At 56.5% G+C, this 21,728-nt stretch overlaps 3 protein-coding genes across 24 annotated transcripts in view; all 3 read right to left on the bottom strand.

The window, feature by feature from the left end:
- Nucleotides 1-2,994: 2,994 nt before the first annotated feature.
- On the bottom strand, nucleotides 2,995-4,943 carry HSD17B1 (hydroxysteroid 17-beta dehydrogenase 1). Its single transcript, XM_004472460.3, has 6 exons — nucleotides 4,817-4,943; nucleotides 4,544-4,711; nucleotides 4,213-4,392; nucleotides 3,959-4,052; nucleotides 3,333-3,510; nucleotides 2,995-3,246 (listed from the first exon to the last, which is right to left on the bottom strand). The coding sequence occupies exons 1-6, from the start codon at nucleotides 4,911-4,913 to the stop codon at nucleotides 3,007-3,009; spliced, it is 957 nt and encodes a 318-aa protein (XP_004472517.2). The 5' UTR covers nucleotides 4,914-4,943; the 3' UTR covers nucleotides 2,995-3,006.
- Nucleotides 4,944-5,432: 489 nt separating this feature from the next.
- NAGLU (N-acetyl-alpha-glucosaminidase) lies at nucleotides 5,433-11,460 on the bottom strand. 2 transcript variants are annotated; one of them, XM_012530620.4, is made up of 6 exons: nucleotides 11,033-11,460; nucleotides 10,157-10,304; nucleotides 9,168-9,314; nucleotides 8,887-8,972; nucleotides 7,656-7,912; nucleotides 5,433-6,881 (listed from the first exon to the last, which is right to left on the bottom strand). In XM_012530620.4, the coding sequence occupies exons 1-6, from the start codon at nucleotides 11,416-11,418 to the stop codon at nucleotides 5,671-5,673; spliced, it is 2,235 nt and encodes a 744-aa protein (XP_012386074.2). In that variant the 5' UTR covers nucleotides 11,419-11,460; the 3' UTR covers nucleotides 5,433-5,670. The 2 variants fall into 2 exon arrangements, with proteins under 2 accessions (XP_012386074.2, XP_058140270.1); XM_058284287.2 differs by lacking the exon at nucleotides 11,033-11,460 and adding an exon at nucleotides 10,775-10,873.
- Nucleotides 11,461-19,468: 8,008 nt separating this feature from the next.
- The window catches only part of ATP6V0A1 (ATPase H+ transporting V0 subunit a1), a 76,174-nt gene continuing 73,914 nt past the window's right edge, over nucleotides 19,469-21,728 (bottom strand). For all 21 annotated transcript variants that reach the window (XR_011646888.1, XR_011646889.1, XR_011646893.1 and 18 more), the window contains one exon: nucleotides 19,469-21,042. Coding sequence is in view for 14 of the 21 variants with exons in the window: in XM_058284285.1 (XP_058140268.1) it covers nucleotides 20,949-21,042 (94 nt within the window). In the remaining 7 variants the exon portion in view is untranslated. The remainder of the gene's footprint in view (nucleotides 21,043-21,728) is intronic.

Below are 21,728 nucleotides of genomic sequence, written 5' to 3'. Positions count from 1 at the left end.
ATTGAGTCTGGTGGGTGGGGACTCACAAATAAAAGGCATGGCACAGAGTTGGAGGGTTTTTGTTATTGGAGTTTGATGCTGAAGCCTTAAGCTGGAGCCCTGGAAAGTAAGCTCACAGAGGAAAGAGACGCAAGCCCCAGGAAGACAGGAACCCTGAACCCAGAGAGAAGCAAGACCCTGGAAGGGAGGAACCCAGGACGTCTGAACCCTTGCAGGCATCAGCAGCCATCTTGCTCCAACCCGTGGAAATAGACTTTGTTGAGGGAAGTAACTTATGCTTTATGGCCTGGTATCTGTAAGCTCCTACCCCAAATAAATACCCTTTATAAAAACCAACCAATTTCTGGTATTTTGCATCAGCACCCCTTTGGCCGACTAATACATGACCCAATATAAAAATGGGCAAAAAACTTGAATAGACATTTGTCCAAAGAAGAAATACAAATGGCAAAAAAACACATGAAGAAATGCTCAACATCACTAGCATTAGGGAAATGTACATCAAAACTATAATGAAATATCATTTCACACCTATCAGAATGGCCACTATTAAAAAAACAGAGAACTACAAGTGTTGGAGAGGATGTGGAGAGATAGGGACACTTATTCACTGTTGGTGGAAATGCAGAATGGTACAGCCACTGTGGAGGCTGAGAGCGCAGGGCCCATCACATGGAGGCCATGTGACCCTGCAATACCACTACTGGGTATATACCCAGAAGAACTGAGAGAAGTGACAAGAAAAGACATCTGCTCACCAATGTTCATTCATAGCAAGCCAGGTGTCCATCAACAGAGGAATGGATAAACAAACTGTGGTCTATTCACAGGATGGAATGTTTCGCAGCTGTAAGAAGAAATGAAGTTGTAAAGCATATGATAACATGGATAAACCTGGAGGGCATTATGTTGAGCGAAGCAAGCCAGACTGAAAAGGACAAATACTGTATGATTGTGTTACTATGAACCAAATATATTGTGTAACATTTTATGATTCAAAAAAATTTTTTTATAGGGAAGCAGATTTTGCTCAACTGATAGGGTGTCTGCCTACCACATGGGAGGTCCACAGTTCAAACCCAGAGCCTCCTGACCCATGTGGAGCTGGCCCATGCGCAGTGCTGATGTGCGCAAGGAGTGCCGTGCCATGCAGGGGTGTCCCCTGCGTTGGGGAGCTCCACATGCAAGGAGTGTGCCCCGTAAGGAGAGCCACCCCATGCAAAAAAAGTGTACCTGCCCAGTAGTGGCGCCACACACACAGAGAGCTGACACAGCAAAATGATGCAACAAAAAGAGACATAGATTCCCAGTGCTGCCGACAAGAATGCAAGCGGACAGTGAATGGACAGAGAGAGCAGACACCGGGGCGGGGGGAGGGCAGGAAGGGAAGAGAAATAAATCTTAAAAAAAAAAATTTATGTGTATCCAGTACATTTAATTAAGAAATGTTTTTATTTGTGTTTTTTTAGTTTTTAATTGCTTAGATTTTCAATCATTAAATGTACAAAATAAAGTTAAAACTACAGTATAGTGTAAACATAACTTTTAAATGCACTGGAAAACTAAAAAAAAAATGTGACTTGTTTTATTGCAGCGGTCTGGAACTGAACCCATAATATCTTCAAGACATGCCTGTAAATGGTACTCAAAGTCATGGGACTCCATGAAATTATTGCGGGTGTGAACGTATAGAAGAGAGATGGGTCACACTTGGTCTCTCTCATCACTGCAGTCCCTCCCCAGGGGTGACTTTGTGAGTCTGTCATGAAGAGGTCCAAAGCAACAGCCTCTGGGAGAAGAGCCCAGCTCTGAGAGTAGGTGCCACGCCTCCGAGGCTCAGGCCATCTTCCCCTTCCTGCAGCCTTCTTGGATGCCGCAGAGACGGCAGAGCAACAGCAGATCAGTCTGGGCCAGCAGAGTGAGGCAGGCAGGGCAGGGCTGGATGGATGACTATGAGGCCCCTTCTTGATTTTCCCCCAAGAATAGAGGCAGCAGGCAATCCAACAGGCCCAGGAAGCCTCTTCTCCAGAGTAAGGGCAGGTCGGAGCCTCAAGAACCCTGGTCTGTTCCTCTCCCCACTTTCCAGGCTCTCTGGGCCAGGCCCTGCCTACCCCACATGACCATCTCCCCTCCTCCCCTCTCCTTCCCCCACACATCCTGTTCGCTACCTCAGCAGCACCCCCCTCCCCCGGGGTCTCTCCTCCCTCCTCTGCTTCCACCTAGCCTGTTGTTTGCCACTACTTCTCAGGCACCAGAGATTGGCTCCAAGGATTGGCTCCACAGCCCTGCAGACCCACTTCAATGGCTTCTGTCACCCCAGCCCCAGCTGCGGGTCAAGGCAAGGGGTCAGCCCACCGGGCAAATCAGCCAGGCCTGGAGCTGCAGCTGAAGCCCTCAGTCAGCAGTAGCTCCAGAACTGGTGGGGGTCTCTCTTGCTGAGAGTTTTGTTGGGGCGGGGGGCTGTCTTTCTTTGGTTCGTTTAGTCCTGTTCCTCCTTTACACATCTGGCTTCTGCATGGGACTCTTAACAATAGTAACTCTAGTAATAATTATAGCTGTTGCTAGCTAAGAAGACTGCTCTACCAGCATTTTGGGGCATTATCTCAATCCTTATTGTAATCCAGGGGGTAGGTACTGTTATACCCATTTTACAGAGAAGAAAACAGAAGAAGCTTCCCTGAGGTCCCATGGCTGATGGAGCCAAGCCACGGGCTGGCCCCCTCCCCACCCAGGTCGGACTAACTTGCTGCTGTAGACGCCCTCGGGATGCAGGGTCTGCTCGCGTCCTGGCTCTGCGGCGGCCTTGCGGCGTCTCCCCGGGCCAGCGCCTGCCGCTCCCTGGGCTTGCGTTTGGGCCCAGGTATAACCGGGTCTAACCTGACCAGCCGCGCGCGCTCGGAAGCCTCAACACAACCACCCGCCGCGCAAGGGCGCTGCAGCCGGGGCCCCCACCCCACCCCTGCGGACGCAAAGGGTAGGCGCGGGAGACCGCGGGAGACGAATCTTTTATTGCGGGGCGACAGGAGGAGCGCTGAGCTCAGGCCCCCCCGGTCCTCCGACTCTGGTCTTGCTCTCGGCGCCGTCGGGGCCCTGGGTGGTCTCATCCGCGAACACGGCGCGACGCATGGCGGCGACGAAGCTGCAGCCGCTGGGGTCGGCGAGGCGCAGCCGCGCCAGGGGCAGAAAGCGCTCGGTGCTGAAGTAGCGCAGGGCCGGCCTGCGGGCGCGCAGCGCGGTGACGAAGACCTGCGGCGGCGGGAGGACACGCGCTGGCCCCGCGGGGAGGGCGGCCCGCGGCCCGCCCCGCGCCCGGAGCCCCGCCCGGCGCCCACCTCCGCCACCTCCTCGGGGTCCTGCGCCGCCTCGCGGAAGACCCGCTCGCAGTGGCGCTGGTAGCGGGAGAAAAGGTCGCGGGTCTCGGCGTCCGCGCCGTCCAGTGCCCCGCCCGGGCCGCCCTCCAGCTTCTCCTGGAAGGCGGTGCGCACCGGGCCGCACTCGATGAGGCTCACGCTGCGGGCGGGAGAGCGGCGGGTGGGCGCGGGGAGCCACGGAGCGCCCCCCGCCCACCCAAGCGGCCCGCGGGGCTGGGGAGGGAGGACTGAGAGCGGTCTGTGAGCGGGCAGCGGGGCGCTGGGCACAACCAGAACCCCTGAAACCGTCTCCACACCCTTCGAAGGTGCGGGACACGCTGGCGTCAAAAGGCGAGCCTGGCGGCGCCGCGCTTACAGCTGTGCGGGCTTGGGCCGGTCACCTAACCGCCCACGACTGTGCTGCGCGAGGACAGTCCCCACCCCGCGCCGGCGGGTTGGCACGGGAGGTGAGACGAAGCCCTAGTGCCCAGGACAGCGCCTGGGACGCACCAAGTGGGAGCCGGGGCGGGGCTGGAGAGCACGCCTGAGAGTGGCTCCAACCACCCGGGGCGCCGGGGTTCCCCAGGGCGGGTTGGGGGGCGACTCACTGGACCCCGAAGGGCGGCAGCAGAACAGCCAGACTCTCGCATAAACCTTCCAGCGCGAACTTGCTGGCGCAGTAAACAGCATTGAAGGGCAACCCTGGGAGGGGAGAGGAGGTTGAGGAGGGGCGTGGGCGCAGCTCTTGACCCCCTCCCCGGCGCCAGCCAGGGCAGCCCCAGCCCGCAGCGCCCACCACAGGGCCGCGAGCCCCGCCTGCAGGCGCGGGTGGTGCGCGAAGACCGCGCCCTCGGCCACTCACCCATCAAGCCACCCATGCTTCCCGTCACCAACACGCGCCCCGAGCGCCGCCGCTTCATGTCGGGCAGGAAGGCCTGCAGCGTCCGCACCGTCCCGGCCACGTTCACGTCCAGCACGGAGCCCACGGCGCCCGCCACGTGCGCCTCCAGCGGCCCGAGCAGGCCTCGGCCCGCGTTACACACTGCGGGGACAGAGGCCCGACCCCGCCGCCTCGCACACCGCCCGCAGCTGGGCAGCTGTCCCCTCGGGATCCCTGGGCCTCGGGGCATCCTGGTTTGGACCCGGGTGTGTGTGTGTGTGTAGATTCCTGCACATGTGGCTGGGAGGCTCACCCAGCACGTCCACGCGGCCCTCGGTCACGCTGGCCCGGGCGGCGGCCACAGAATCAGAGTCCCTCACGTCCAGCTGCAACGTCGTCAGGGAGCCGGGAGGACACCCCCGGGCCCGCGCCGCCTCCCACAGCGGGCCCTGCGCTCTCAGGTCCCTCAGCGTGGCGTACACTGGAGGTTTGGGGAAAGGTCGACAGTCTCCATTCCCTGCTTAGCCCTACCGAGGCCGGCTCCGAGGGGGCGCCGCTCCCTTCTCTATCTCTGACTCCCACGCACCTTTGAAGCGCCGGGACGGGTCGGACGCCAGACGCAGGGCCAGGTGCAGGCCGATGCCCGAGGAGCAGCCGGTGACGAGCACCACGGTGCGGTCCATGGGAGCCAGCCGCGTGGGGAGCCGCGCGCCGAGTGCTAGCCTCGGTGGCGCAGCCGAGCATCACCCGCCTCGCCGCGCCCCCGCCCGCCCGGGCCCGCCCCTTGTTGTGTCTGCCGCGCAATCTCAAGGCTGAGCCAGTCGGCGGCGGGTCCCTGCTGGCCGGTTCTCCCCATCCTCCTCTGGGTCAAGGCAGAGATGAGGCGACAGCTTGGAACACCCACCGGCCTTGGCTGCTAGTCAGAAGGAGGGGCGGAGGGTGTTAGCTTTGCAAGCAGAAGGTATGGGCTCCCCCCTGGGCACTGAGGGGCGTCACCCTGGGTACAGGGCACTGCATTTGTCCCACAGGCATAAGTGTTTCCAAAGTTTGTCCCGGAGGGTGTGAAAGTAAATGCTTTAGGAGGGAACTCTCAGTTCAAAGGTCAGGGGAGAAGCCAGGGGGCTGGGAGTACAGGCCCAATGCCAGGGCCCCTTCTGTCACCCTGAGCCCTCCCAGGCATCGTCACTCAGACAGGCCCAAAAGACAGGGCTGATTCATCAGTTTATTGATTTGACAGAAACAGTACTTTGATCCCATATTCCGCGTGGTGGTGGAGGGCAGCTCCTCCCTCCTAATTCCCCCAAGCCCGATCCCTCCAGCAGGTGTCAGGTTCCTTCTCCCACCCCTGGGGACCATCTGTGTGCTAGTTCAGCTCCAGGCCCCGGGAACCTGCCCCGGGCTGCAGTCTTGGCAGAACACAGCCCAGCGGTGGGAGGTCTTTCACAAGGTGCCAGCCACCCATCGCGGGTAATATTTGAGGAAGAGCCGTTTGGCCAGGTCCACGGTGTCGCCTTGCGGCTGGCTGGGATATCTCCACGTGCTGAGGACGAAGGCCTGCTCCAGCTGGAAGACCCTCTGGTCAAACTTGTGCTGCTGGAAGGGGGTGCCCTGGACCAGGCTCTCAATCACCGCCTCCAGGAAGAGCTGCCAGCGGGGAGTGTAATAGTCAGACACCAGGCCTGCCAGCTGCTTGTTGGCATAGTCCAGGATGTTGCCCTCTGGTCCCCACAGGGTTAGCTGGTAGCGGCTGTTCTGCTCATAGAAGAGGGCCTCGGCCTCGCTGACCGCGGCCATCCTGGCCTGCTCCAGCCAGCTGCCCAGCAGGAAGCGGCTGTCACTGGCCAGTACCTCGTCCAGGGCGGGCAGGAGCTCGTAGACTAGGATGCCTCCAGCCCTCAGCAGGGCAACCAGGTCCTTGTTCACGTAGGCGGTCTTCACCGCCCCGTAGTACAAGCTGACCAGTTCCTGGGCTGCCTGGCGGGTGACGTCCAGCAGGTCATAGCGGAAGGCCGGGCTGGAAGCCAGGGCGGGAGCGGCTTTCAGCAGCAGCTGCCAGGCCTCAAACACATCGGATCGGTTGTACCAGACAGTGGTGTCCATCTGCAGGGAGGGCCGCCGCACCAGCGGGCTGCGGTTGTGCCCCCTGCAGGCCTCGCCGGAGCAGTTGTAGACACTCCTGAGCAGCAGCCTCCAGGCTGCCTCTGCGTCCTCGTGGGGAACCCCATACCGCCGGTCAGCAAAGCTGGTCACCCAGGCCCCCAAATCTGGCACTGGCTCCTTGCGCCAACCCAGCTCAGCCATGAGGGCATAGACCACTTCGTTCTGGCCAATGCCTTCAGGGGCCATGCCCGTGCCTACCATGGTGGAGTTGGGGAAGAGGCGGGCGGCTGCGGGGCCCTGGTTCACGGCCTCCAGGCTCCCGAACAGGCCGTGGTTGCCCCCGAAGTTATGCAGCATGCACCAGAGGAAGGGCTGGCCCTGGAAGGAGGCCGTGCGGCTGTACACGGGCTGCGACTCAGCAAACAGGTCCAGGAGCAGAAGGCGGCCGCGGGGCACGGCCCCCAGCACAGCCTCCACCTGGGCAGGCCTCCAGAATTGGGGTTGGTGCTGGAAGAGCCAGCCTTGGAGCAGCCACACGGCATCGGGGTCCACTGTGGTGGGGGTGCAGAGAAGAGGGGTGAGGGGAGGCCCGGGGGAACAGACGAGGCAGCAGAGATCCGGAGAAGTTACAGGGCTTTTCCTACCCCCTGCCTTGTTCCCTCCTGCCAGTGGGCATTATTCTCTCACACAAATCTTCTCCAACCCCTGACCCACAGCTGGCAGCTCCAGGAGCGTATTCCTCAAGCTGCTTGGTGCGTTAGAAGTACCCCATGGTCTTAATCACCAGTTCCCAGGCCCCGGCCCTAGGCGTTCTGATTCAGAAGGTCTCGGGTGGGCCTGAGAATCTGCATGTCCCTCAGGCTCCCCGGTGATGCTGGCACTGCATGTGCGGGCCTGCGTCGGCTTCAATCAGCCCTGCTCAAGGACGCCTGAGCCACTATGGTGCCAGGCGCCAGGCTGACACAGGGGCCTCCCACCAAGCCATTCCTGACCCCCCGGCCCCCCGCTAAAGTGGCAGGAAGCAGCGCTGGGTTCCCATTTGTGCAGCAGGAAGAACACGACTGGCTTTGGGCATCCCGTAATTCCTGCTCTCCATTACCTAACTCAGCAGCGCGGGAGAGACCAAACACAGCATTTTCAATACCAACGCTTGAGGGGCCTCCTAGGTGGGCCAGGCAGCCCTCTACCTGCCCATTGCACGGATGGGCAGAAGGGGCAGCACTGGGCGTCTGGCTCCAGAGCTCATGCTCTCAGACAGAGTGTGAAGAAGGGGCTTTGTAAACTGTAAAGTGCTGTGTCACGGTGAGCTTGCCCGGGCACCCTACCTGCAATCATGGCCTCATAGACGGCGGCAGTGGCAGCGGCGAGGTAGGAGGGGTCCGAGGAGGGGGGCTGCATCTCGTTGAAAGTGTCGGCCCCGTAGATGTGGTCCGTGCCAAACTCTTTGGTCAGCTCCCGCAGGAAGAGGCTCCCGATGATGGGGAACATGGGGTCCCCCGGTGCCAGGAGAAAGGAGCAGGAGTAGGAGCAGTTGAAGTGTCCCCAGCTACCCAGCTGGGTGACATTGACCTGAGGGAAGACCCTGGGGGGGGGGGGGGTGACAGCTCAGATGTTCGCTTGCTCCTGCTCGTGCTGCGTCCTGTGTCCCTCCCTGCCGTCCACCCGGTGACTCCTGGCCCACCTTAAGTTGCGCCTATCGTGGAAAACTTTTGCTCTCTCTCTCCCTACCCCACCCCCAGCCCCCCACTGGCCTAAACAAACAACTCTCATTTTTCAAGACCTGGCTGGACACTGCCTCTGCTCTGAGCCCTCTCTGACCCTCTTCCCCATTCAGAAGTGACCCCAAGGTGGGCCCACATCTAGTTCACCCTTCTCACTTATTGTAACCCTGTGCCAGGGGGTCTCCTATCAGGAGCAGGGGCTCAGGGCACCTTTTTGCCTCCTGCCCTGGGCCCAGCCGAGAGGTGGGTCTCGCCCTACACAGCTGGACAAATGTTCACCGAATGAACGAATGAAGGAGGCTCCTGTAGCCCAGTGGGGGAGCAATGGAGCAGCCAGCAAGGAAGCAGCCTGTGCTGAGCGATGTGACGAGTGCAGGTTCTCACAGGCATAAAGGACATGGTGGCCAATGTCAGAGTGACTGGGAAGGCTTCCTGAAGGAGGAAGGTCTCAGTGGGACCTTGAAGAATTTCCCCAGGCAGACAAGAGTGGGTGGCACAGAGGGGAGAAAGGAAAGAGGAGACCAGCGAGCCCCACTACCGCTAACGAGAGCTGCCATTTGCTAACACTGTGTCAGGCCGGATATATTAAATACAGATATGTGTAATTACAAACCCTTACAGCAAAGCAGGTAAGCGTAAGCACCCCTGTTTTACAAACGAAGAAAGGGAGGCACAGAATAGTCATGCAATGTGTCCAAGGTCACACAGCCCATCAGTGGCAGAGCCAGGAATGAAACCCAGAACTAATTTCGGAGCTTAACTTTTTCTTAATCATGTCTTGCAGGGGAAAAAACGTCTTTCTCTGAACTGGGTGGGGGGTGAGGGGGCCCCTTACCTGGTGATAGCCTTGGGCACGTGCCCCGCAAAGGCAGGCAACACTGGGATCATGCCAAAGGAGCGCATCCGGTCCAGGATCCGATGCTGGGAAGAACGGGAGGGGGAAGCCGGTGACACCACCACTGCAGCCCCCATGACCCGACCCCCAGGGTGTGAGGCCCCTGCCTCACCCAGGGCACGCCGTACCCACGAGCCCTGAGGCTGGCCAGACATCACTGTCCCTGGGCTAAGGGCTGTGCCGCATTTCTTCTGCCCCCCTTCCCTTCCCCATCTTCTTACTTGCAGGTAAAGCTGCTTGAGGTGCCATGAGCGGGGCAGGGGGCCACCCCAGCTGTGCAGGTTGCCCATGCGCCCCCAGGCCAGGAAGGCAGGACCAGTGAAGTAATCATCAATCTCTGCTTGAGTCAGGCCCAAGGCCAGGTACACCTGAGGAGGTGGTGACAACCACACATAAATAAATTCATCTCCATTCACTCATTCATTCAACATTCACTCATGTCTTCTCTGTGCTGGGTGCTAGGGCTCCAAAGACAAAATATGAGCCCTGCCTGCAAGGAGCCCATGGTCCAGGAGAAACAGACCTGTAAACAGGTGAGTTCACTGATGTGTCACCTCTGGCAGGTAGGTGACTGGTGGGGCACAAAGCCGGAGAGGCCATGTCAGGGCCTTCCTGGAACAAGGTTGGCCTGATGGATGGGCAAGGACAGCTGGAGCCCAGGGACTCCAGGCCCAGGTGCTGGAGGCTGCAGGTGGCCCCAGGCAAAGCTTGAGGCCAAGAGGGGGACTCCTGGGAGGGGGGGGTGAGCAGTGGGAGGTCACGGCCAGATCTGCATTTCTGAAGGGACACCAGAGGAAGTTGGGGAGCCAGGAGCCCAGTTCAGAGGCTCTTGTGGGGATCCAAAGAGAGGGTGAGAGCCTGAACCGAGGCCAAGAGTAAGGGCGGGGAAGATGGCGCAGACCTAGAGCTGCTCATGAGACCTACGGGACCAGGCGAGGTGGGGAGTGAGGGGCCTGCCCTGGGGGGCTGGGGCCTAGCACGGGAAGTGCTGCGCACAAGCGTGTCTCAAGCACCGATGCCTCAGCTTCCGGAGGGCTGGAGCCATCAGGCACTACCAAACCACTTCTGGCGCCCTTATTCTGTGTGCCAGATGCGGCACCTGGTGCTGACGCTGCGCAGGAGGGGACCCCTGGGGTGGCCCCTGCAGCTCACCCAGCTGCGGGCCAGTGTGGCGGGCAGGAGAGTGTGGAGGGGCCCGGTGGGCACGCACCCGCTGCCAGATGGCCTCCTGGCCACTCCAGGCCAGCGCCAGGTTGATGCCGTTCAGTGCCATCCAGTCGATCTCCTGCTCCCAGCGGGCCCAGTCCCACCACACAAAGGAGTAGCTTTGCGTGCAGACGTTCTGGTAATAGCGGTACCTGCGGGCAGGGCCGGGCCGGGCTGAGACCTTGGGGCAGAGGGCAGGCCCCCCATCCCCGCAGGGTTCAAGGGCCCTGGAAGAGCCAGAGGGAGGCCCCGCCCGGGAACCAGCGCTCCCGCCCCAGGATCTCCCTAAGGAGGGAAGGGTCCCAACTGGGCACTGCATTCCTGAGGTCCCGCCCCCCTGCCCCAGCCGCCTCCAGGGCCTCTTGTGTGAGCCTCTTCACTTTCACCCAGCCTTAGTAAGGGTTACGGGGCAAAGATGGTCTCTGTCCTGGAAAGGGAGAGGGGCTCTCTTCTCCCAGTGTGTGGATGGAGCTCCTCCAAGGTGGCAAGTGCTGGAACAAGGGGCGGGGGAGAAGGGGCGGGCGGAGTTCCTCTTCCAGAGAGGGTGGGGCGAGGCAGGTGGGACAATTTACCCACCAGGCCCCACCGATTCTACCCCCATCCTCGGGGAAACCTTCAGGACCTGCACTGCATGGTAGAGATGGCTGTTAACATTTTCCAGGTGACTCCAACTGGGGCTCCCAGGGGCTAAGTGACTTGCTCAAGGACACAGCAGGGCTCGGAACTGAAGCCACGGCTGGTCGCCGGAAGGCCAGCGCGCCCTTCTCAGTGGCCCTCGTTCCCGGACCACCAGCCTAGCGCGGACGTGGGGCGGGGGCCTGGGCGAGGGGGCGGGCGCCCGGCTCCGGGACGCGGGCGGCAGCCGCGGGGCGCGCGGTACCTGCTGGGCGTGGCCTCGGTCAGCTCCCCGGGCACGGCGGGCAGCGGCTGCGGCAGGCGCAGCTGGGCGCCGGACCAGGCCACGTGGCCGCCGCAGAAGTCGCGCAGGTAGCGGTGCAGCCCCGCGGCGGCCGCCACGCCCGTGGAGCCGGCCACGCGCACCCGCGTCCCCGCGCCGCCGCCGCTCAGGCGGTAGGTGTCCAAGCCCGACTCGGCCGCCAGGGCGCGCTCCACCGACACCGAGAAGTTGCCCGCCGGCCCCGGGCCCAGCAGCCGGGCCAGGAGGGCCCGCACGGCTGCCGCCTCCCGGGCCTCGTCCCGGGCCGAGCCCGCCGCCCCGGCCAGAAGCAAGAACCCCAAAGCCGCGGCCACCGCCGACGTCTCCATGCTCCCGCCGTCTCGGGCCCGCCGCGCCGCTGCGGGGCGCCGATTCTGGGCTCCGGGCCAAGGGGTGGGACGGCCCGTGGCCAATCAGCTGCGGGCCTCAGGCCACGTGGGACTGATGGCCTGGCGGCTCTCGGCCGGGAGACCCAGCTTCCGGGTCCCGGGCAGCCCCGGGAGGGTGCCTTCTGACCGCGGGTGGTAGGGGAGCGCGTGACCCCAGTAACATCAAACGTCCGGGGCTGGGTGTGACCCACTGTCCTTCACAAAGCGCCTTCGGACACAACGCGCTTCCGCTCGCAAATCCCTTTCCTTCTATCCATATCCAGCCATCCAAGAATTTTTGTAGTTTAATATGTACCAGGCACTACCTTAGCTACTGGGGTATCGAGCAAGGGGATAGACATTCTTCACCGCCCCTATTGGGGGACACCTAGAAACTTCTAGAAATAGAGATTGACCTAGTTGTGATGCCCAGCCTAGTGCTGCCGGATTTTCTCTAGGTTCTTGGCTAAGCTACAAAAAAAATGCATTTCAAGAGCAAGCCAGTTAGGTTAGACCAGTAGTGCATTAAAGAATAGAGAGAAGAGAAATGGGAGAAAATAACAGACTAAGGGTCCCAGATTGAGAGCAAGGAGCTGAAAAGAGAGAGGGCTGATTTACAGACTACAATTCCCCACTACTGATTACAAATGGCCAAGTTTTGGTTTTACTTGCATGCTGTTCCAGCAGGGGAGAAAGGCAAGAACAGTGTTGTTTTGATTTCCAGCTTGCTTTTTAAACCAGCAATTATTCTGCCCCTTTGCTAATGTGCAACCTAAGGAATGCAGCAGTTGAACTGCCACACTAATGTAGAGGGAAGAATCCCAGTTGTTTGCTATTTTAATTAGCCCACCGCTCAATCCCCTGGGAGGGCCCAATGATAAGGCACCTGGAGAATATCCAGGGCTACAGCTTTTTTTTTTTAAGATTTATTATGATTATTATTTTATTTATTTCTCTTCACACTACCCCACCCGGGTGTCTGCTCTCTGTGTCCATTCGCTGTGTGTTCTTGTGTTCTTCTGTGTCCACCTGTATTCTTGTCAGCTGCACCGGGAATCTGTGTCTGTTTTCGTTGCGTCATCTTGTTGCGTCAGCTCTCCATGTGTGCATTGACCCCCTGGACAGGCTGCACTTTTATTGCACTGGGCGGCTCTCCTTACGGGGCACACTCCTTGCACGGGGGGCTCCCCTAAGCAGGGGACACCCCTGCGTGGCATGGCACTCCTTGCGCGAATCAGCACTGCGCGTGGGTCAGCTCACCACATGGGTCAGGAGACCCTGGGTTTGAAACCTGGACCTCCCATGTGGTAGGAGGATGCTCTATCCTTGGAGCCAAATCCACTTCCCATCCAGGGCTGCTTCTTTATTCTGGAGGAAATCTCATCCCAATTTTAATTCTCGCAGGTTCTTCCAGCAGCCATCTTGTGGAGTTGTTCATGGCCTTGTGGATTTAATGGCAGGGGTTTTTCTGCCAGGTCAGGTCTATCTATTGATTCCTAATCTAGTCCCAAAGCAAGTGACCTTTCATCTGCAACATCAAGGCTGAACAGGAGTTGGCCAGAAGAAGAGGGAGGGGAAGAGTCTTCCAGGCAGAGGAAAGGCATTTATGAAGTCCCCAGGGAGGTGTCAGAGCTTGGCAGATTAGAGAAACTAGAGGCCAGGCACAGATTTGAGGAGGGATGGGTGGTGCGAGCTGGAGCTGGCGGTGGGGCATGGCCTGGGGAGCTGTGCTGTCTTCATTTACAGATTGGGAAACTGAGGGCCAGAGAAAGGAAGTGACATGGGCAAGATCCATGACCAGTAGGAGAGCAGGTCTGGGACTAGGATCCCGAGACTCCTAACGCCTAGACCAGTGTTTCCACTATTCCCCAATTGATGTCACTTTTCAGGCTGCCTCTCTGCAGCGGCAGGGAAAGAGCACGTGGGGTCATGTGTTGGTGGGGAAAGGTGGCTCTTTCTAAAAGGAGCCTTTAAAAAAATTTTTTTTAATTGTAGTAACATATATAACACAAAATATCCCACATAACCAGTGTTAAGTATACAATCCAGTGTTATCATTACATTCATAATGTTGTGCTACCACTGCCACCATCCACTAGCAAAACCTTTTCATCACCTCGAACAGAAACTCTGTACGCACGAAGCAATGGTTCCCCATTCCCTCCTCCCTCTGGCTCCTAATCTTCTTTCTGTCTCTGTGAATTTGCCTATTCTGGATACCTCAGAGAAGTGGAATCCTATGATGTTTGTCCTTTTGTGCCTGGCTTATTTCACTCAACATAATGATTTCAAGATTCATCCACAGGTAGTGGATGTGGCTCAAGTGAATGAGCTCCTGCCTACCACATGGGAGGTCCCTGGTTTGGTTCCTGGTGCCTCCTAAAGAAGGCAGCGAGCTGGTGTGACAGGAGTGGCAAGCTGATGCAACAAAAGACACAAAAAGAAAAACATAATGAGAGACACCACAAAGCAGGGTGCCTCCTAAAGAAGACGAGCAAGACAGCGAGCTGATGTGACGGGCAGGTGTGGCAAGCAGACACAATGGGATGATGCAACAAGAGATGCGAGAAGGAAAACAATGAGAGACACAACAAAGCAGGGAATGGAGGTGGCTTAAGCAATTAGGTGCCTCCCTCCCATATCAGAGGTCCTGGGTTCAGTTCCTGGCACCTAAAGAAACAAGGAAGATGAAGGATACAGCAAGTACAAACAATGAGGGGGTGGGGAGAAATAAATAAAGTAAAATACTTTTAAAAAAGTTTTACTATCTTTTTTTTTTTGAGGCTACATAGATCACACAAAATGTTACATTAAAAAATATAAGAGGTTCCCGTATACCCCACTCCCCACACCCTCCACTCCTCCCACATTGACAACTTCTTGCATTGGTGTGGTACATTCATTGCATTTGATGAGTACATTTTGGAGCATTGCTACACCGCATGGATTATAGTTTATGTAGTAGTTTATACTCCCAGTCCATTCAGTGGGCTATGAAAGAATGCATAATGTCCTGCATCTATCTATCCCTGCAATATCAGTGAGGACAACTCCAAGTCCTGAAAATGCCTATATATCACACCTCTTTTTCCCTCTCCCTGCCTTCAGCAACTCCCATGGCCACTGTCTCCACATCAATGATACAATTTCTTCCATTGCTAGAATCACAATAATTCTATAGTAGAATACCAGTAAGTCCACTCTAGTCCATATTTTATTTCTCCATCCTGAGGACCCCGGGATGGTGATGTCCACTCCACGTCTAACTCAAGAGGGGGCTTAGATCCCACATGGCTGATGGATGGAATTCTGCTTGCAATTGTAGACTAAAATAAATCTTTTTTTTTTTCTAAAGATTCATCCACGTTATAGTATGTAGCAGAACCTCATTCCTTTTTACATCTGAATAATATTCCATTGTAAGTTTATACCACTTTTTTTTTCCAGGTACCAGGGGCCGGGGATTGAACCCAGAACCTCGGATGTGGGAAGCCGGTGCTCAATTGCTGAGCCACATTGGCTCCCCTGAGTTGGTTTTCTCATTTGTTTTGCTTGTTGTTTGTTTTTGCTTTTTCTAGGAGGCACAGGGAGCCAAACCTGGGACCTCGCATGTGAGAGGTAGGTGCTCAATCTCTTGCGCCACATCCACTCTCCTACACCACATTTTGTTTATCTGCTCATCTGCTGATGGACACTTGGGCTGTTTCCACCTTTTGGCTGTTGCGACCTAAAGGAGTTCTAAGTCCTTTTAGTGGCAGGTGTAGATTTTTCCAGATTGCCAGGCCTGAGTGAAGAAGCATGGGGACAGGGGAGGGGCAGGGGTAGGGGTTGTCTGGTCCAGAGAATCCAGAGCCTGGACTAAAAGAATATGTGGGAATCCCCTGAGTTTGCCCTGCTCCTCTGCCCCCTGCCCCCAGCTGCAGACACCAGCTGCCACGCCCCTACCTTAGTCCTGGCTCTGTTAGCAGCTCCTCCAGGAATCTGAAAATTCTCAGCCTTCTCTGGCTCCAAGGATGGCCCAGAGAAATGTGTCCTAATGGAACCACGCTTATAGCTGCAGGCCCTGCCACCCCCTGCCCCCTGCCATTACCCTTCCAAAAATCCTTTGGCTCCTGGTGAGATTGGTCAGGCTCTCCTCCCCGGCCCTGTCCATTTTACCAGCATTTCTGGATTTTAGGGAACACATGGGTGGGGGGATTTGACTGAGGGGCCACTTTAGGCTTAGGGCGCCTCATTGCTGGCTCTGAATCCACGCAGAGTGGTGGCGGGGTTCCTGGCAGGGGCAGAAGGCTGGGACTACTGGTGGCGTGGCGGAGGTAGTAGCACCTGCGTCGCCTGAGTCCATGGGCCCTGGGGCGGAAGCTAAACCCTCCTGCCCTCTCCTGTCCTCATTCCCCCCGCTGTCGTTCCAAATCAGCACAAGAGCTTCCACCTCTACTCTCCTCAACGAGTTTCCAGAAAGGAAATGGGATGACATGCAGGATGAAGGAATTAAGGTACACCTATAGGATGAAATACCAAGCATTTGCTAAAAAGAAGTAAGAAAAAAAAAATGTTTGTGCTGAATGTTCTGCAAACAATATTAAAATTTTAATATTTTACTATACAAACTAGTGAGTATAGTAACTCCCATTTGTTTTTTTTTTTTGTTTGTTTGTTTGTTTTAAAGATTTATTTATTATTTCCCTCCCCTCCCCCCCATCCCGGTTGTCTGTTCTCTGTGTCTATTTGCTGCATCTTGCTTCTTTGCCCGCTTCTGTTGTTGTCAGCGGCACGGGAATCTGTGACTCTTTTTGTTGTGTCATCTTGTGTCAGCTCTCCGTGTGGGTGGCGACATTCTTGGGCAGGCTGCACCTTCTTTCGCGCTGGGCGGCTCTCCTTACAGGGTGCACTCCTTGCGTGTGGGGACACCCCTGCGTGGCAGGGCACTCCTTGCGCACATCAGCGCTGCGCATGGGCCAGCTCCACACGGGTCAAGGAGGCCCGGGGTTTGAACCGCGGACCTCCCATGTGGTAGACGGCCCTAACCACTGGGCCAAGTCCATTTCCCAGTAACTCCCATTTGTGTGTGTGTGTTTAAAGACTTGTAAACGTGGCTGCCTGAGTGGGAGTACTGGGACTGGGATAGGAGGAAGACTTAAGTTTAGAATAGGCTTCTGTACTCTGACCCTTTTACTCTGTGCACACGTTCTATTACTTTTTCAACTCATGTGTATGAGACGAGTTGGCTGGGATCTCCTGCCCATCTGGTCTTCTGCTCCTGGCCAGCCTGACCCCTGAGTATCAACTCGAGAATCCTCCAGGATGGCTTCTCCGTCTGCCTGTCCAGAGCTATGGCAGCCCAGCTGGAAGCCTAGCCCACCTTGTCTGAGGAGGAATGAGTTCTTCCTTCTCTGGCCACCAGGGAGCAGCCCATGCCTAGGACAAGCGTAAGGTAGGCAGGGGCGCTGGGGAAGCAGGCAGACACTTCCAGTGGGCAGGAGTGCAGTTCCACCCAGGGTCTCCACTGAAGGAGAGAGGGGTCCTGAAGGTTGACTCCCCAAATGAGTTGGAGAAGCCACTATCTCCCATGGTGATTCCAGGACCTCAAGATGATGGGTGCTCCTTGGACAGGGGCATAGACTCACTCGGCAGATGTCTGGGGTCCAGGAATTCCACAAGAAGGGTAAAGGGCAGGTCCTTAAAAACAGGGCCAGTGGATCCATCATGCCAGCCCACTACCCCTCCTCCAACTCCCACTGGGCCCTGGGATTTCCCCACACTAGATAGTTCCATCTTTAGCTGGAAGCAGCCCAAGGCCACAAGACCCTGAAAGCTAAGCTTAGCCAAGGACCCTGGGGCCTTGCTTCCTCCCCAGTAGCCTGGCAGTCAGATAAGGGAGGCTTCCCTTCTCCCCACTGCTTGATTGCAATAGTTGAATATCATAAAGTTTACCCATTTAAAGGGTACAATTCAATGTTCTCAGTATATTGAGTTGTGCAACCTTTGCCATAATCTAATTTTACATTTTCATTATCTCTAAAAGTAATGTCATACCCACTAGTAGTCACTCCCCATTTTACCCCTTCACCTTCGTCCAGTCCTAGGTAACTACTAATCTATTTTGTCTCTATAAATTTGCCTATTCTGGATATTTCCCACAAATGGAATCATACAGTATGTGGTCTTTCATGTTTGGCTTCCTTTACCTGTTTTTGAGGTCCACCCATATTGCACCATGTATCAGATAATATTCCATTGCGTGGATATACCTTTTGTATCCATTCATCAGTTGATGGACAGTTGGGTCGCTTCCACTCTATTATGAATAGTGCTGTTATGAACTTTCATGTACAAACTTTTGTGTACACATGTTCATTTTTTTTTTTAATATTTATTCCCTCATCCCCTATTGTTTGTGCTTGCTCTCTGCTGTGTCTGTTCATTGTGTGTTCCTTGTCTTCTTCTTAGGAGGCACTGGGAACCAAACCCAGGACCATCCTGTGTGAGAGGGAGGCACCTAACCGCTTGAGCCACCTCTGCTCCCTGTCTTTTTCCTCATTGTGTCATCTTGTTGCATCAGCTCGCTATCTCGCTCATCTTCTTTAGGAGACACCAGAAACCAAACCTGGGACCTCCCATGTAGTAGGTGGGCATCCAACTGCTTGAGCCACATCTGCTTCCCAGTCCAACTTATTTATCTTCTCTGTTATTGCTTCTATTTTTGGTGTCACATCTAAGAAATCATTGCCTAACCTAAGGCCTATGAGGATTTCCCCCTTGATTTCCTTCTAAGAGTTTTATGGTTAGCTCTTACATTTAACCTATTATTAAAATCTAGGGAAGTGGATTTGGCTCAATGGATAGGGCGTCCGCCTACCACATGGGAGCTCCAAGGTTCAAACCCCGGGCCTCCCGACCCATGTGACAAGCTAGCCCACGCTCAGCGCTGATTCGCGCAAGGAGTGTCGTGCCACGCAGGGGTGTCCCCCACATAGGGGAGCCCTATGTGCAAGGAGTGCGCCCCGTAAGGAGAGCCACCCAGTGTGAAAAAAGTGCAGCCTGCCCAGGAGTGGCACTGCACACATGGAGAACTGACGCAGCAAGATGACGCAATAAAGAGAGACACGGATTCTGGGTGCTGCTGACAAGAATACAAGCAGATACAGAAGAACACACAGCGAATGGACACAGAGAGCAGAAAACTGGGGGAGGGGGCAGGGAAGGGGAGAGAAATCTTTAAAAAAAATAAAATCTATATTAAGTGTAGTTAATTTTTGTCTATGGTGTGAAATAGGGGTTCACAATCATTCTTTTGTATGTTGTACCAGCACCATTTGTTGAAAAGACTTTTTTCCTCCCATTTAATTTTCTTAGCCATAAATCAATTGACCATAGATATCAGGATTTATTTCTGGGCATTCAGCCCCTCCTCACCCCTTGGAAGCAGTTGTCAGCCTGCTTCTCACTCCTGCCAGCCCCTGCCCTGGGGGCCCCTGGAGGGAGGGGGGAGTGGCAGTCAGGAGGGCAGTAGGCGCCCTCCCCCCACCTCTTCAGCCACCTGCCTACCTCAGCCCCTGGCTTCCCCCGCTGCCCCGAGGAACGGCCGCTGAGCCTCCACTTACACCAAAGCCAAGGGCATCAGGGCTCCAAACAGCCAGCCCCCTACGCCCTGGCGAGCATGCCTGCAGGAGAGGCGGGTGGGCCATGGCCAGACAGACTCCCTATTCCCCGCAGTGGGGTGCACACTGAGGAAAGGGGAGAGAAGACAGGGCCCCCACTTCTCCCCATCCCCACCCCAAGTAGTGTCTGCAAAGCTGCCTAGGCTCAGAGAGGTGGGAAGTGCCTGGGAAACTTAAGATAAGGTGAGAATTTCACAAATGGCCCAGACAGGGCCACTGCAGCTGTGGCCTTTGATCAGAAAAAAAAGCAGAAATGCTGGAGGGAGGTGGAGGGTGTAGGAGGCCAGATGGGTTCAAGAGGGAGAGCCCGGAGCACCAAAGGGCTGTGGGAACAGACAGGCAGCGACCGGTGGAGTCCAACACACTTTATTCAGCACGGGAATGACTGGACAGCAGGGCCTCAAGCAGGGCACCCGGACAAAGAACTGCACTTCAAACCCTGCTGTAAACAGGGCTCAGGCCATCAAGTAAACCTCAGGGACAAGAAGGGAGGGGGCTGTGTACAGGGGCTGCGTTGGGTCACAGCGGTCAGCACTGAGCACTGGGGAAGCTGGGGCAGGGTGGCCCGTGCCCAGGGCCAGCAGAGGGCACCAGCCTGGCCAACAGGGAATCACCACCACCGAGGCAGTGGGTATCAATTTAGCTAGAGCAGCCAGGGCCGCTGCACCAACACATGATTAAAGGGCCCTGAACCCGACCACAACCAGTGCGGGGCGGCAGAGGGCGGCCCCTGGAGGCGCTCCCCGGGGCCGGGGCTGGGCACCTCTTGCCAACTTGTGGCAGCACAGCCAGATGCTGCCAATCGGCAAACCGTCCATGCTGCTGACCTTCCCTGTCCAGGACACCCCCCCTCGCCTTGGGATCTGTGCAGAAGTGGGGAGAGGCCCTGCGGGCAGAGCAAGGCAGGCCTGCAGCCCTCAATGGCGCAATCCCTGGCTCCATGACATCATGATTGGGGGTGGGGAAGGGTCTCAGGGTCTCCACCAGGAAAAAGCGTCAGTCTGAACCTCCATGGAGAGGGCACGCTGTGGGCAGAGCCCTTGCAGGGCCTGGGGGAGGAAGAGCGAGGACGCAGTCAGCCGGAGGGAGGAAGCGCCGTGTGCTCAGGAGCCAGGACCTCTGTTTCGGGTCACGCCCAGCCGGGCTCTGCTGTGCTGGGTGCAGACAGGGAGAGATGTGGGAGGGAGGAGAGGGCGAGTGTGTGTGTGGGGGCAGTTAGGATGGTGGTGTTGGGTATCTTGGGACCCCTGGGTGGGGGGACAGGGAGAAGCTAGCCACGATGGTCCAGGTGGGCCTGGCAGAATTCCTGATTAACAGGGACTCTGAAGACTGTGAGGGAGGACAAAAGTACCATCTTTCTGGACCCAACCTGTCAGTTTCCTCTTCTGGGAGAAAACCCGCAAGCACCCATTCTGCATTCTAAACCAGTAATCACAGGGCAGGAGCAGGGGCTCAAAGTATGGGTGTGGGAGGGCACAGGTGCTCCTTCCATCAAAGGTGAGCAGGGAAAGCCCGAGGGGGATTTGGGCCCTGTGTGAACTTACAAACTGGGCTACCACTAGGGGATGGAGAAGAGGCTGGCTTTGACAAAGCCGGGAGGGCAAGGCTAGTGCCCAGTAGGTGGCTGAGTGAAAGCCAAAGATCAGCTTCTCCCTAGAAACACACTGCACACAAAGCTGGGAAGGACTCTCAGTCAGCTGCGGGAGGGGCGTCAGGGACGACGCAAATGCCCTGGTGCCAAGCTCACAGCCCACAGGCGACAGGAGCACAGCAGAGCACTGTGGAGGGAGGCAGGGAGGGCGGCCTGGAGCGTGACAGCCCACGAGGGCTTCACTGGTCAAACTTCCCTTCCCGAATGTGCTCGAAGGAGAAGGGGAGGAACTTGAAACCAGTCCCACTGTAGAATTTATTCTGGAACTCGACCCTGGGGAGAGAAAGAGAAAAGTCATCATTCCACAGAAACAAATGAAATCTTTTGGGACATCATGTTTGGGCCAGAAAGAGGCCCCATCCCCACCCCAGCCTCCCTTTCCGCAGCTGAGCAGCTCGGCCTCCCTGGGCCTACTTCCCTCAGACCCACAGCTCCTGCTTTTAAAGCCCAGGGCCTGACCCCGCGGGAGTGAGGGCGCTGAGGAGAGGAAGGAATCTGTTCGCCCTCAGTGGTCTCTGCTCCTGCTTTGTGCTGCTGAGCCGAGAGCATGTTTATCCAACACTCTTGGTCGAGTCATGTGTAAAAAGTCACATTAGCTCAAATCTTTAATAACAATAAAAAAAATTCCCTTTCTCAGATTTTTCTGGATTTTCCTCTGTATATCCTCCTAATCTGCAGCTGATCTAAAACCTCCTCGCTGGCCACTGGCTCCCAGAGCAGACCTGGAAGAGAAGCCCTGGAGCTTGGTCTGAACCCAGCATGAGATCCTGGGCAAACGCCATTGTGTGGTGTTTCTTTTCTTGGAGGAAGAGAGGAGATGGGGGATTGCCAGTGAATATTGGAGGCTTTCGGTTTAGGGGAGGAAATTCGCAGGACAGAAGGGAAGTTGGAGGGGAAGTCTTAAAGCAACGGCAAAAATACTTGCCAACCACAAAAATGTTTGAGAGAAAGATTTCTTC

This window comes from Dasypus novemcinctus, chromosome 21, assembly GCF_030445035.2.
Source record: "Dasypus novemcinctus isolate mDasNov1 chromosome 21, mDasNov1.1.hap2, whole genome shotgun sequence".
In the NCBI taxonomy this organism is placed as follows: Eukaryota; Metazoa; Chordata; class Mammalia; order Cingulata; family Dasypodidae; genus Dasypus; species Dasypus novemcinctus.
This window is presented reverse-complemented; position numbering and strand designations above follow the sequence as displayed.